This window comes from Asterias amurensis, chromosome 2, assembly GCF_032118995.1.
Source record: "Asterias amurensis chromosome 2, ASM3211899v1".
Classification (NCBI taxonomy): Eukaryota; Metazoa; Echinodermata; class Asteroidea; order Forcipulatida; family Asteriidae; genus Asterias; species Asterias amurensis.
In genome coordinates, this window is record NC_092649.1 from 6580258 (window position 1) to 6596284 (window position 16027).

General features: G+C 41.6%; 1 protein-coding gene and 1 pseudogene across 2 annotated transcripts in view; one reads left to right on the forward strand and one right to left on the reverse strand.

Moving 5' to 3' along the window:
- LOC139934018 (uncharacterized) overlaps positions 1-16027 on the reverse strand; it is a 128058-nt gene that overhangs the window by 19661 nt on the left and 92370 nt on the right. For both annotated transcript variants that reach the window (XM_071928289.1, XM_071928290.1), the window contains exons 45-46: positions 14563-14754; positions 14077-14307 (exon numbers count right to left, since the gene is read on the reverse strand). In XM_071928289.1, coding sequence (XP_071784390.1) covers positions 14077-14307; positions 14563-14754 — 423 coding nt within the window. The remainder of the gene's footprint in view (positions 1-14076; positions 14308-14562; positions 14755-16027) is intronic.
- On the forward strand, positions 9266-10685 carry LOC139934072 (uncharacterized; annotated as a pseudogene).

The following is a 16027-nucleotide window of genomic DNA, read 5'->3' on the forward strand; positions in this document are numbered from 1 at the left end:
CGCCATAAAGGTTTTGGCGGGAACCTGCCAGAGGAAATACTGTTTTGTATTAATTATTTCTTTAATGTTGCCATCCAACTACAATCGCTATTTGATGGCCTTAGTTAGTAATCGCTTAGACATTAATGTATATTTTCTAGCAATGTGTCTTTTTCTAATTGTTTAATTCCGGGGCTGAGAGAAACCCGCCCCGTTTGTGGATTTATAGTTGCCTTATTCTTTGAATAACTCGTAGGCATAAGCACTGTATATATTAACGTTTATTTTATTGCCATGTTGTTGTTTCTCATTTAATATTATTGGATTCTATACTTTGATGTCGGGAGAATAACAACTGTCAACTTCTTGTTCTTCTCCGACAGATTACGAATAAAGCCCAGAGCCAGAGAACTAAGATATGTTTCCACTTTAAAATCTTTCATTTAAACCGGTCACAAAATGGTGGAGAATCCGGTTCTGTGGAAAACATTTTCTTGAACAACTCTGCAAGCTAAACCATTCACCTGTTTGACACTCCTGAAGACTACGACTCTACCATATATCCTGGCTCTGGACGACACAGACTCTACCGTAAAATACTGGCTCTTGACGGCACCGAAACCAGACACACCAACACACCCGGGGATACACCAATAGCCCGGAACTACACCGATAGCCTAGGGCTACCAATCGCCGGCCCGGGGATACACCAATAGCCCGGGGCTACACCAATCGCCCGGCGATACACCAATAGCCCGGGCTACACCAATCGACAGCGATACACCGATCGCCCGGTGATACACCGACCGGTGGGACACCGCACTTAACTGAATTCTACCATGGGTCAACATGATCACGGATCGCCACCGAACTCAAGTTAACGCTACCGGAAAGTGCAGCAACTTCCAAGAACAATGACAACGCAACTACAGTTCCCTCACAAGAACTTTATCATTGAAAAATAGTCAACTATAGCTCCTTCACGCGAACTTAATCGACGAACAATGGTTGACTCGGGTCACACCTGAACAATTACAGAGAACGCCTCAAGACAGTAGCTATATCGACTTGAAATTCGGAAATCGTCAAGTATCAACGAACAATGGTTGACTCGGGTCACACCTGAACAATTACAGAGAACACCTCAAAACAGTAGCTATCTCCAGTGGAAATCGGAAGTCGTCAAGACCGCAATCCAAAGTAAGCATTGAAGTAAAACACAAAACAAATTCCAGTAGCTCTTTCGAATTCTTTGCATTGCAAGTACATAATACTAGTAACATGTACTACTGCTATTAACATCTGCAAGAATTTTTTGAGTTACGTAATAGTTTGTTTACAAAACAAGTGCACTTACCTTTTCATTCTAAGGTGATCAATCCATTATTGATTATAGTTGTGTATTTTTGCTTCAAAGTGTGGTTTCGAAATTCCTAGTTGTACATTACTTTTGGAAGCAACACCCGCTTTTTATACAACATTCCTAGCTGGTGCTATTTACTCGTTTAGCCTGTTGTAAATTGTTTAGTGGATTTGTGCTAAATCTCTTTGCATTTTATTAGTGCTGAGTTCATTACAGAGTGTGTAGAGCAAATTTACCTTTTATGCTGAGTTGCGTGTAAGCTAAATTGAGTATTTTTTGAGTCAGTGTTTTATAGACACAAGGTTATTCTATTTTGATTGCTCACACTGATTTTAGAGTGAAGCCAGCAACCATTATGATGGTAGGGAGAGTGTAAATATTGTTTTTTTATTTAAATTGCCTTTACGATTTTTTTGATCTTGATATTAATTGATTAGGATCGAGGCAGTTTTGTACAAAGATTTGCTTGATATATTTACTGATATTTGTGTACAGTGACTTCAGTTACTGTGTACTCTGAAACTTGAGAAATTAACCTGTTTTCAGAATTAAGTTTGATATTTTCAGACCATCCAATTTCTAGCATGGCAAACTCAAATAATGACGAATATCCTATGCTATCACCTACAACATTCCGAGGTGACCACCCTCCTCATCTAACTCCACAACGTCCTCCACCATCTCCTACACAAAGAAGACCACGACGTCATCCAACCTCACTACCGGAAGAGTTCTTAGATGACCTGGTTCAACTTCGGAGACGAGTGAGCCAAAACTTCAACTTCACCATGCAGCAGCAACCACAGCAACAGCAGCAAGAACAAGTCAGAACCAGCCCTAAACCTGCCACTACTGCGTCACTACCACGACGTAGCTCTCCTTCATACACGGAACAACTGAGACAGCATGAACGACCAATCAGCCCCTTCCATAGATCTCCGTCAGAACACAGAAACCCTCTCACCACCAGGACAACAACACCAAGACGAAGTCCTACCTCCTTCATGGGTGTGCCCCCAACATCCCACAGAGTTGGCCAATCTTCTTCTCAACTAACTTCTCAACATCTCCAACTGATGCCGTCTCACCAAGTGAAGCACATACCGACTTTTACTGGCCAAGAAAAGACACTCTCCATCGATGACTGGGTACGAGACGCAAGCTATCTGATCGACACCACAGCAATACCAGTTCATCTTCAATTTTCTACAATTGTTAGATATCTGGGAGGCTCAGCCAGGAAGCTCATTCTCAATCTACCATTGGAACTCCAGACTCCAAAAGACGCTTTTGCAGAGTTAAAAGCACAGTTCAGTGACATACTTTCTGGAGGAGACCCTCTTGCAGAATTTTATGAGAGAACACGACGCCAGAACGAGTCCCCTAGCATTTATGCAGTAGAACTGGAAGCTACCCTCAGAACAACTGAAGAACGCATGAACAGGTCAATTTCTCCTTCAGACAGAAACAGAATGTTGACTCAACAATTCATGCGTGGTGTCACGGATGACAGAGTAACACAAAGACTAGCGCCCATGAAGCCTCGTGAAATGACCTTCCGCGACCTCCAAGCTGAACTTCGACTCATTGAGAGAGAAAACCGAATGGACGCCGCTCTCCATCCTAGACTGACGAAGCAACAGACGTCTCAACCACCAAAGCCTCAACTACAATCAAGTCAGCCACCCTCTTCTTCAGAACAGAAGGCATCGCTTCTACGTCCTGAACAACAAGTTGAATCCTGTAAAAGACCAGAGTATGATCCCCTACTTATGCAAGATGTCATAATGCAGATGCAACACCTTACCCAAGAGGTTGACAACATCTCCAGGCGACGAAGAGCACCACAACCCAACCTCAACCATACAGCAAAGAACGGAGTCTACATCTGTTACAATTGTGGTAAAGAAGGTCACATAGCAAGGGGATGCCGCAGTGAGCCTTTAAACTACCAAGGCCCACGGTCACAGGGCAAACCGTCAGAGGCCAACAGATAAACCGCCCTTCTCCTTCAGTATCTTCTTCATTGTCTCCTTCATTATCCCATTCAATTTCTCCTTCGGTATCTCCTTCATACAACATCCACTCCACAGAACATCAAAAGCTGATCGGTCCTCACAACGAAGAGATAATTGATATTCTGGGTAAGAAATGCAGAGCTTTGATCGACTCCGGTTCCCAAATTACATCCGTCACCAAAGACTTATGGCTATCACATCCATCACTCAAAGACCTGCAACTTACCTCGGCTGATGTCCGGATAGAAGGCGCCAGTGGATCTGCAGTACCCTATCTTGGCGTCATTCCTATCACTATAGAGGTCATGGGTTTTGTCTACAGGGATGTACCAGCCTTCGTTGTCCCCACAGATCCCTACAGAGCTGAAGTACCTGTTCTCATTGGAACAAACGTCATCAGGGCATCTAAGAATCACCAGCAACAAGTAAGAGGCAAACGTTTCATGGAACTGGTTGAAAGGGAAAGCACAGCCTGGCATACAGCTTACATCAACACAACTACTTCAAACAACTTCAACCACAGTGGCAAGATGGGTTATGCCAAGTACACCGGTAGCCACCGTCGTTGTATCCCAGCTGGTGAAGAGGTCGACATAATTTGCCAATCCCCGCCCAACCCATCTGGCAATTCTTATACTGCTATCGTTGAAGGAATTCAGAACAGTCACATCTCATGCTTGAGAATTGGTAGCATTGTGACAGACATCGGCCCCGACCGTCGAGTTCCGGTAAAGGTGTGCAATATAACAAAGAAACCTATCACGATCAGGAGAAACTGCAAGCTGGCACAAGTGTCTTACGTCATAAAGGTAGAAAACCCTCAACAAGCTCTCCTTCAAACTCCCACTGAAGAAACACACAACACTCAAGATCACACTATTGGCAGGGTGAATTCAATCACTGAACAACTTGAACAGGTTATCCCAGCACTCGACCTTTCCAACTCTGTCTTAGAAGATGACATACAACTGAGCAAACTGACAAGTCTTCTTCAGAAACACAATGACATCTTCAGTAAAAGCTCACTGGACTTTGGCCATACAACAACAGTGAAACACTGCATTCCCTTGATCGACGACAAGCCAGTTAGACTTCCTCACCGACGGATTCCACCTAACCAGTATCAGGCAGTTAGGGAACATCTAAAGGGCATGGAAGATGCTGATGTCATACGGAAGAGCTGCAGTCCTTATGCTTCACCCTTGGTCATTGCTCATAAGAAGGACGGTTCGTTAAGAATCTGCATCGACTATCGTCAACTGAACAACAAAACTACAAGAGATGCCTACCCACTACCACGCATAGAAGAAGCTCTAGACGCTCTTGGCAAAGCTACTCTATTCACAACTCTAGACTTGACTTCGGGATACTGGCAAGTGGAAATGGATGAGAAAGACAAACCGAAGACTGCATTCACCACTCCAATGGGGTTATACGAATGTAACCGGATGCCTTTCGGCCTACAGAACGCCCCTGCCACTTTCCAGCGCCTTATGACGATGTGTCTAAGCGAGCTAAACTACTCCACCTGCCTACTGTACCTCGATGACATTATTGTATTTTCTTCTTCGTTTGACCAACACATTGAACGCCTAGATGAAGTATTTTCTTGTCTCCGTCAGCATGGGTTGAAGCTCAAACCGCAGAAATGCAATCTCCTTCAGAAAGAAGTTAAATACTTGGGCCACATTGTATCATCCGAAGGTATCGCCACTGACCAAGAAAAGATATCACAGGTTCGAGACTGGGCTACCCCAACAAACCGCAAGGAGCTACAAAGATTCCTGGGGTTCACGGGCTACTATCGACGCTACGTTAAAGACTACGCAAAGATAGTGGCACCACTCTACAAACTGACCGCAGGAAATCCCAAACAGCGAAAGAACAAAATACCACACCTCAAAACACCTCCTTACATATGGACTGATGAGGCACAAGCAGCATTCAATCTCCTCAAGGAACTCATGGTCTCATCTCCAATTCTAGGCTATGCGGACTACAGCAAGCCCTTTCTCCTCCAGACAGATGCCTCTGGCGTGGGCTTAGGTGCTGTTCTCAGTCAAATCCAAGACGGACAGGAAAAGGTAATAGCCTACGTCAGTAGAGGATTGAATCAAGCTGAATCGTGTTACCCGGCCCATAAACTGGAGTTTCTTGCGCTAAAATGGGCAGTGACAGATAAACTCCGAGACTATCTTCTTGGCAGTACTTTTACAGTCTTCACTGACAACAACCCCCTACTGTATGTTACCACCTCAGCAAAACTAGATGCAACCGGCCAGCGTTGGGTAGCAGCTCTGTCACAATTCTCCTTCACAGTGAAATACAAGCCAGGGAAGAACAACGCTGTAGCCGATGCACTATCCAGAAAGCAATACCTGAATTGAAACAACCTGTCTCCTTCAATACACAACCTCCTGTCATGACAACACCAGTCTCCATCAATACAGAATCCTTTGAGATTACTCCTGATGTTGTCCAGGCAATCTGCAATGGTCATCCACCTACAGGCTACCCATTCATAGAACCACCGGTAGCACAGTGTGGTGTGACAACTAGACATCAGGCCAAGCTACTCAAACCTGAAAAACCTCTAGCCGAAAATGACGAGCTACCAAGGCTATCGACCAAACAAGTTGCTCTCTCCCAACGAGATGATCAAGATATATCAAGAGTGATATGGTTCCTTGAACAGAAGCACAGACCAGACTTTGCTCAGCGAAGTAGAGAGACCCCCGAATGCCTCATCTACATCAGGCAGTGGAACAAACTGGTGCTAAGAAACGACATACTGTACAGAACTCGCGAAGCAACCGACGGGACGGTCTCCTACCAACTTGTACTACCCAAATGTTACAGGACAACAGCAATGTCGGGTCTCCATGATGATATCGGCCACATGGGATATGACAGGACACTAGACATGATCCGCAGCCGATTCTTCTGGCCCCGCATGGCACAAGATGTAAAAGAATGGTGCGTCAAGTGCAAGCGTTGCTGCCTCAGAAAAACCTCTCCATCAAAAGTAAGAGCACCACTAGTCTCCATCTCTACAACTGAACCTCTAGAGCTCGTCTGCATAGACTACCTGAAACTGGAACGCAGCAAAGGCGGTTTTGAAAATGTTCTCGTAATAACTGACCATTTCACAAAATACGCTCAAGCTTTTCCCACGCACGATCAGAAAGCAGAAACCGTAGCTAAGGTCATCTGGGAGAAATTCATCCAACATTACGGTTTCCCAACACGGATACACTCAGACCAAGGACGCAACTTTGAGAGTCAGCTCATACAGGAACTCTGCAAAGTCTCGGGGATAAAGAAAAGTAGGACAACTCCATACCACCCCCAAGGAAACGGTCAGACTGAGAGATTCAACCACACCCTTTTAAATATGTTGGGAACACTTGAGGACAACCAGAAGAAAGATTGGAAGAACTATGTAGGTGTGATGGCACATGCATACAATGCCACCCGTCATGACACAACAGGCTATGCACCATTCTATCTGATGTTTGGACGCCATCCGAATCTTCCAATTGATCTGATGTTTGGGTTGGATACGAGACACACAGACGATCAACCAGACTACGATGACTACGTCGAGAAAATGAAAGAACGACTGATTTTCTCCTATGACGTGGCAAGCAAGTCATCTAAACAAGCCAAAAAGAAACAAAAACGCATGTACGACAGGAAAACAAAAGCGTCACCCCTTCAACCAGGAGACAGAGTTCTTGTCCAGGTGAAACATTTCGAGGGCACCCACAAAATAGCCGACAGATGGGAATCAAGTCCCTACACCGTTATCACCAAATATGACAACACACCAGTGTATAAAGTAGTATCTCTCTCCGACGGCAAAGAACGAACCATACATCGAAATCTTCTCACACCATGTATGTTCCTTCCCGTGGACCAAGAAACTGATGAAGAAACTACAGAAGACAACAACACATCAAACAAAACCACCGAAGAGCCCAAAACCATTGCAACTTGCAATCTCCATCAGAAATCTCACTCTTCTTCAGACATCTACTCTGCAAAGGTAGAGAAGGGAAGGCAGTTGTGGGAGCGGTGGAAAAGCCCGAAGATGGCGATGGCTAGAAAACGGATGGGTCTGAATTATTAACCATGTTTTCTTGTCTTCCCTCTCCCCTCTATGATCAAATTACTGTGCATTACTCTTGCTTTGCTTATCAGGTTTAAGTTAACCAAACAATTAGATTTGATGCTTTAATTTAAAGCGTCAATGTTGATGTCCAAAAGCATCACATTTATCTTGTGGTTTTGGTTTTCAGAAAACTTAAATTAAGCAAAGTAATTTGTAAATATCTTTCATTTGTATAAATAATGGATTGTCAGGTAGAATTTTGACATCCATGTAAATATTTGTGTGTTTTAAATTTTGTTTTCCTGCACTAAGTTTTGCTGCCAGTTGTATTAGAAAAAACGCATGTCGAGGACGACATTTTTTAGTAAGGGGAATAATGTGACGGGCAGAAAAACGTGTGTAAAACGTATTTTTTATGCTTCTTTGTTGACTTAATATATTCATTTATTCACACTTTAAACTCCGGTTCAAGCGCCCCCAGCGGTGGCTTTATTTTCAAATTTATCAATTCGGGTCATTCTATACTTTGATGTCGGGAGAATAACAACTGTCAACTTCTTGTTCTTCTCCGACAGGTAATGATCTTTTCTCTTTATTTATTTCACATTTCCCCTTTATCATAAATTGCATTTTACCTTCATACAATACCTTGCATTTATACTTGTTTTATACATTTTGCTTAGATTTATAGCCACTTTTTAATGTTGTTTTGGCAAGATTCAGAATTGAGATTCGGCAATCAGGAGTTCCGCCCTTTTTCAGAACTTAGTTTCATTAACCTTTATTTATTATACATGAGTTTGAGTAATTAGAAAGAGATATTTGAGCTCTTGATGAGTAATATTTCTTTAGGTATATTTGCACAGTTTGCAAGGTTTATTTAATTGAATATTTGGGCTTTTCCAAGATGGCGGACGCCATAAAGGTTTTGGCGGGAACCTGCCAGAGGAAATACTGTTTTGTATTAATTATTTCTTTAATGTTGCCATCCAACTACAATCGCTATTTGATGGCCTTAGTTAGTAATCGCTTAGACATTAATGTATATTTTCTAGCAATGTGTCTTTTTCTAATTGTTTAATTCCGGGGCTGAGAGAAACCCGCCCCGTTTGTGGATTTATAGTTGCCTTATTCTTTGAATAACTCGTAGGCATAAGCACTGTATATATTAACGTTTATTTTATTGCCATGTTGTTGTTTCTCATTTAATATTATTGGATTCTATACTTTGATGTCGGGAGAATAACAACTGTCAACTTCTTGTTCTTCTCCGACAGATTACGAATAAAGCCCAGAGGCCAGAGAACTAAGATATGTTTCCACTTTAAAATCTTTCATTTAAACCGGTCACAATAGCGTAAAACCTTACTTGGTAACGAGTAATGGGGAGAGGTTGATCATATAAAACATTGTCAAAAAACGGCTCCCTCTGAAGTGACATAGTTTTCGAGAAAGAAGTAAATTTTCTACGAATTTGATTTTGAGACCTCAGATTTAGAATTTGAGCTCTCAAAATCAAGCATTTGAAAGCACACAACTTCGTGTGACAAGGGTGTTTTTTTTCTTTCATTATTATCTCCCAACTTCGACAACCAATTGAGCTCAAATTTTCACAGGTTTGTTATTTAATGCATATTGTTGAGATACACCAAGTGAGAAGAATTTAGTTTTGTCTGTTTGGCGCGCCATAGGCCTTCTTTCTAATTTGCATTTTATGCTTTCCTTGCGTCAGAGATGCACCCACACCATTGTGTTTGATAATCTAACTCATTCAAGCATACCCCTATATAAATGAAGCGCTTTCTCAGCTTCTCCATTCAGGTCATTTCACAAACACACCGAGTATCATCTATCTTTGCCAGTAATACTTTAAACCTGACATGTGTACTTCAAGCGACCATCGTACAAACCGCCGAAATTTTTGACAAGTTTAAAGACTATTTCGACGCTAAGTTTAGCGCTATAAACAAAACACCTAATGACTCTACGGCGCTGAAAGAACTCAAACTCAAACTTGAAGCCAAAGATCTGTCAAGACCAGGCAATATCGCCCAGTACGAATTCTGTGAACAACTCGAGATTGTGCTTTGCAAAATCCAATCTGCCTTGACCGTCGATATCAACATCGAAGCAGCCCTACAAGCCGTACAAGAAGGGACGACCCTGATTGCCGAAAGAAAGCAGAAAGTTCGCATAGCCGACTCCAGCAAGGCCGGCTGGGGTACCGTGTCACATCTAGACAAAACCAACGTCGACAAATTGACTGCTGAACAGCAGAAAATGGTTCTTGTCGCAGAGGAAGCTGCTTTGACAGATATAGAGTCTTGCAAGCGACGACGGAATGAGGCTCTGCAACACCAGCAGAGTGGTTCTAGGCCCACATTTGGTCATCCTGATCGCCATCTTTTTCGAGGTATTGTAAAGCGATTTGTTAAACCCCTACCTATTATATTATACTTTGTCAATTTTCAAAAGCTGTTTGTGATCCCACCATTATCCAATGCTGTAAATAAATAATTTGAATCAAATCCTTTTGCCTCCTTTTTCCTGAACTGTTTTTCATGCGTATGAGCTTAGCGAGGTAGCATGAAAATTTAGTTTTGTCTGTTTGGCGCGCCATAGGCATTCTTTCTAATTTGCATTTTATGCTTTCCTTGCGTCAGAGATGCACCCATTGTGTTTGATAATCTAACTCATTCAAGCATACCCCTATATGAATGAAGCGCTTTCTCAGCTTCCCCATTCAGGTGATTTTACAAACACACCGAGTATTATCTATCTTTGCCAGTAATACTTTAAACCTGACTTAGTGCCTTCCACCCTCCCGATCCCCGGGCAAAGAGTTTAATTTTGATAAAACATTTTATTTCGTATTTTCAGTCGCCGTTTTCTTTCTCTCTTTTTTCAAAATTGTGTTTTTTTCAGGCATGCCGTCTTTTGAGTTGTGCTTCTCCTGTGGAATGTCTGGCCATTGGTCCAGAAATTGCCCCTACTCTTTGGTTCCAGCACCTACTCACGTTACCGAAATCAGGCAAGACCCACACCAGCCGTCCCTTTCACCGGGCAGAGACCTCCATTCCCATCATGGCACGCCCCATCCTACCAGTTCAAGAGAGCATAGCCCCAAGCAGGCAACCAGGGAATTGCCCCGACAGGGTATTTTGATACCGCCAGTACCAGCACCGCCTCAACATTGCCAAAGGCACAGTAAAGACAGTATTTGCAATAAGTTCGATGACGTTCTGAAGGTACATTGTTTTCCTGAAAAGGCATCCTTACAGTCTGATAATTTACCAGTTAAAGGAAGACTAAAACAACATGTTCAATTCTGGCGTGAGGTTCCTCTGAAATGATTTTATCAATAATCGAGGTTATGTAATCTCTTTTGAAGAGGAACCCCCTCCTATGTTTTTCAGGAATAATAAGTCGACCTTGTGCGAGGCCATTTTAGATTTACTGGCTTCTTCCCGTATTTCAGAAAAATCTCATCCTCCTTACGTAAACAGCCCTTTATCTGTCTCATGCTCAACTTCCAAGGAAAATAGACTTATTCTTGATCTCAGCGTTCTCAACAAATTCATACCAAAAACGCACTTTAAGTTGGACGACTGGAAATCGGGTATTCAATTTCTGTCACAAAATGCTCTCATGGTTACATTCGATTTAAAATCGGGCTACCATCATTTTGACATTGCCCCTGCCTCCTAATGTTATCTGGGATTTTCTTGGTCTATTAACGGGGTAGTCAGACATTTTGAGTTTACAGTTTTGCCTTTTGGGCTCAAATCCGCTCCTTACATATTTACCAAAGTTCTGAAACCTTTGGTCACCCACTGGAGGTCATGTGGAGTTTTAATAGCTCTTTACTTGGATGATGGTTTCATTGTGCATACAGATAGTCCGCAACCACCCATTCTGGCTTGATTTCTCCCTCCATTTCCAAGCCCAGAAATAAATAATGCTGCTAGATGTAATCTTTACTAAATCCGAGGGTACGGTTATGGCTTATTTCATATACATGTCGTCAATTTTTGTCCTGGTTAGAATCGCAAGGTATTCCTCTGGTGCTCCCCTTTTCTGAACAAGTGTTAGCAATTTACTTGTCACATATAAAATCACATTCAAACTCTGATACATGTAGCGCTTTGATTTCTACTACTGCTTCGTTAAGATGGTTTCATGCATTGGTTAATGTCAAAAGTAACCCGCTTGATGCACCTATCATTCAACATGTGGTAGTCAGCGGAAGGCGGGAACTACATCATCTGCCCGCACAAAAACAGCCAATTTCCCTTAGCCAAGTCAAAGCCATTGTCGACCTTTTCGCGGGTCCTGATGCCTTGCTTTTAGATCTTAGATCTGCCTGCTATGTCTCCCTCAAATATTCTCTCCTTTTTCGTCACAATGAGATGGCAGGTAAGGCTACCCACTTACCTGAATTGCCAAACAATAAGGGTATTTCAATCTTTATCCTAAAATAAAAAACCGACATTTTCAGGGATGGTACATTAGTACTGCTTTTCTTTGCGACACACTGGACACCTACTCACCAGTTGCGATTTTACGCCGATTTTTAGAGGCTGCCAGGATCAATCTGGGTCAAGACAAATATCTGTTCACCCCCGTTATATTTTTGTCCAGTACAAAAACGTACAAAATTGGCGCCGATAGACCCTTAAGTTACACTATAGGTGCAGAGAGTTGTTTTTTGAAGCCATTAGGCGCATAGGCGTAACCGATCCAAAGGTATACGGCCTTCATAGCTTAAGATCAGGCGGGGCTTCCCACCTAGCTAACAAACATGTTCCTGAAGCTTTGATAATGCAACAAGGTCGCTGGAAGACCACTGAGGCTAAAAACAGATACGTCAAATGGGATATCAAACAAAGACTACACCTGTCAGAGACACTTTTCAAAGAGTAGGCTTACTGTATAATAATTGGCGTTGTAGAATAATTTGTATTAGAAATTTCTATTGATACTCAACATTACGAAACGGTCGGGTGACCCGTCCAGTATAATAAGAGAGTTTTTTCTATTATAAGAGAGTTGATACGTACTTATTATTTGAATTTATTGGAATTATGCATTAATAATTTAAGGAGCAGACGATCCGAAACGACTGAGTGGCTAGTAGATTTGAGTTTTAAATATTGTTATGTTAAGATAATTTTCGGACTCGTTGAAACTGTGCATATGTATTTTGGCTGTGTATAATGATTTGCATCAGAATTTTCCTATGAAACAGCCAGGTGGCTCGTCCAGAGATTTGAGATATGAGATTTGTGTTCTATTTAAGGAGAGTTTGACATGTACATAATTTTGAATCTATACAAAATTTTTGTTCTAATTATAAGAGAGTTGATGTACTTAATTCAAATTTATTGAGATTCTGCATCTGCAAGGAATGATTCTGCAAGGAATGATCAGAAACGACTAAGTTGAATAAGATTAATTGAAATTGTGCACGAACGAGCTAGATGATACAATTAATGATCCGACATGGTCAGATGACCAGTTTAGTGTGTTAAAAAAAAAAAAATGTTGATGTTAAAAAAGGGAAATTAAGACTCGGTGTTTGTGATCCCACCATTATCCCATGCTGTAAATAAATAATTTGAATCAAATCATATTGCCTCCTTATTCCTTTATTTTGGTGTGTCCATTAACACGTATGAGCGTATGAGCATAGCAAAGTAGCATGAAACTGGTCTTTGACAATTACCAACAGTGTCCAGTGTCTTTAAAAAGGGCCTTTTCCATATCGTGTTGTAGGACAGAGGCTTGACTTACAAGACCAATTTACCAAGAAATAAACCACCAGTTTATAGGGTTACACACCTTTGTTCTGATACCTCTATGTTACGAAAACCCTGATGGATTTTCCTAACCTCCATCCTACTCTTACCCAACCCGAACCCTCTCTAGTGTGCAAGTCACGAGGGGGTTATCGGAACAGGGTTGTCAGAACATAGAGCAGTCACAATTTTTATAACAATCTGTTTTTACAAGGTGATGCAGCACAATCTGCTACCAACTTTGCCAGTAGGACCCTGGTGCATGTTTCCCTTCATCCTATGATCTTCCTATAATCTGCCATCTTTTAAGAGGAATATCAATTCCTACTTACAGAGCCACTGCGTTTCAGCATGTCTATGTTTTCTTCCTTGTAGAATACTAGCCCTTATTCTAGAGTGGCTTTTAGCCTTGTTTTGGGCGACTTGCATGAAATCAAAAACAAAAAAAACTCAGGGCAAACCCCTTCTCTCAGCAGAGTGCATTGATTCCTATAAAATGTCATCACATCTGAAGGATGCAAGCAATTATGGTTAGTAAGTGTCTTGCTAAAGAACACAAACTTCAAGACTGGGACTCAAATCTACACTCTGCTAATCAGAAACACCAGAGCTTGAATCTGGTGAACTTAACAGCTCGGCCACGCCGCTGGGATCTCTGTTGCTTTGCTTTCAGTAAGCACTTGTTACAAAATTGAGATTCTACCACAATAAGAATGATCAGGGAAATTATTTTCACACTCACACATAGAACTTTGGTAATTCTGATCAGCAGAGTGTGGGTTCGAGTTAACTACAAAGACTTACTGATTTGGATCTGGCACTGTGAGCCGTTGAAACCCACAGGACAAACGCACAGATAGCCCACTGCCTCACTCTGACAGGTAGCGTTGTTAAGGCACACATCCTCAAGACAATAGTCCGTCATGTTCTGGCATCTGTCTCCCTCCAACCCCTCAGGGCAGTGACACGTAAACATCGATAGTTGATCTTCACATTGACCAACTGTACAAGGGTCACTGGAGCACTCATCGATATCTGTGAAATTAATGACAGGAAAAACATTGCATTGTCAAATTGTTCCTCTTGAAACCGCACCTTTGGCTTCTGGGCTTAATTTCTTTCTATTTCAATAAGGGAATAAAAGGGTAGCGAAGAGTTCTTAAACTGTTGTTTAAAACTGCCAGGGTTGTGACGGCGCGATAAAGGTAATTCTGCAGTAACCAATACCATAAAATTGGGCCCAGACACAGTACTTTATAACTTTGGTTTCGAAAAAATTTGAAAACCTACCATCGCATGTGGAGGGCGCCCTCAGTGTTTGTGTAACAGCATCACTAGGTGTTATAGCCAACTGACTCCATGCAAACACATCAGCAGGTAATGACGGTCTGCACGATGATACAATGTCTGGTACCTGGGATTCATTCCATGCAATACTCCATATGTTGACACTACTCAGGTCCAGCTCAAAGCTGTAAAAATCTGTTCAGTGAGAATTTAAAAAACACATAACTCAACTTGTGAAAGCTGGGAAAGGGACATCAGCAGCAAGGGTGAAATTGGCGAAATTTCTTAAACACTCTTTGAAAACACTTTTAAATATCTGGAGACTGAGCACAAGAATAGTTTGTCACAAACTACCTGCAGTTGCAAAAAATATAAACCAGTGAAAATTTTCCATTTCACAATTTTTCATAGATGTGGTATACCCATAAGATTCACACTGCCTGAAGCTAACAGGCATTCTCAGTGGTCTGGAGGTACGTGTCATCTACTCTACAATAACAAAAGTTGTTGGTTCAATTCCACTCGAGTAATGTATGCTTGTGGATTTTTTTCGCAGTACTCTGGGAAAGTGCTGAGTGCTTTACATCAGTGGTGAAAAAGTAAAAAAAAAAGAAGAAGAATTTCCTCTTTGTTGGAATTTGTATGTTGTCAATGCCATTATTTAACTGGCTAGAGAAAATTGAATTTTTGACCTAAAACAGTGAAAACTGAACAATCTATAAAACAGTCTTTTCAGAATGTTTTTAGGCACGGCAGAGTCTATTAGTTGTTACCATGAAAACTTACTTAGTAACAAGCAATGGAGAGCTGTTGATACTATAAACATTGTAAGAAACAGCTCCCTCTGAGAACATATTTTTTGTGAAAGAAATAATTTTTCACTAAAATATTTGCAAAAAATAGTTAATGGCCTGACGTTTCGACCCTAGCAGAGTCTTTCTCGAAGGCTAAATGACAACACAACAAACATGAACAGGTAACTAAGTGAAACAAAAGCAGTGAAGTGGAAATACATGAATGGGGTTAGAAAGCATGCAAGAAGAAGCAGGGGGTAAACAATGAATAGGGGGACAAGAAAGGGGGGGAAGGGACTGGCTTGACCACAAGCAAGAAGATGGAAACACAAAGGACAACATCAAGGGTGGTGAGGTTGGGTAAAAAGTAATTAATTAATGCATACAATAACAAACCTGTGAAAATTTGAGTTTGATTGGTCAACGGAGTTGCGAGATAACTATGAGAGAAAAAAACACCCTTGTCACACAAAGTTGTGTGCTTTCAGACGCTTGATTTCAAGACCTCAAATTCTAAACTTGAGGTCTCGAAATCAAATTCGTGGAAAATTACTTCTTTCTCGAAAACTACTCCACTTCAGAGGGAGCCCTTTCTCACAATGTCTTATACTACCAACCTCTCCCCAATACTTGTAACCAAGTGAGGTTTTATGCTGATAATTATTTTGAGTAAT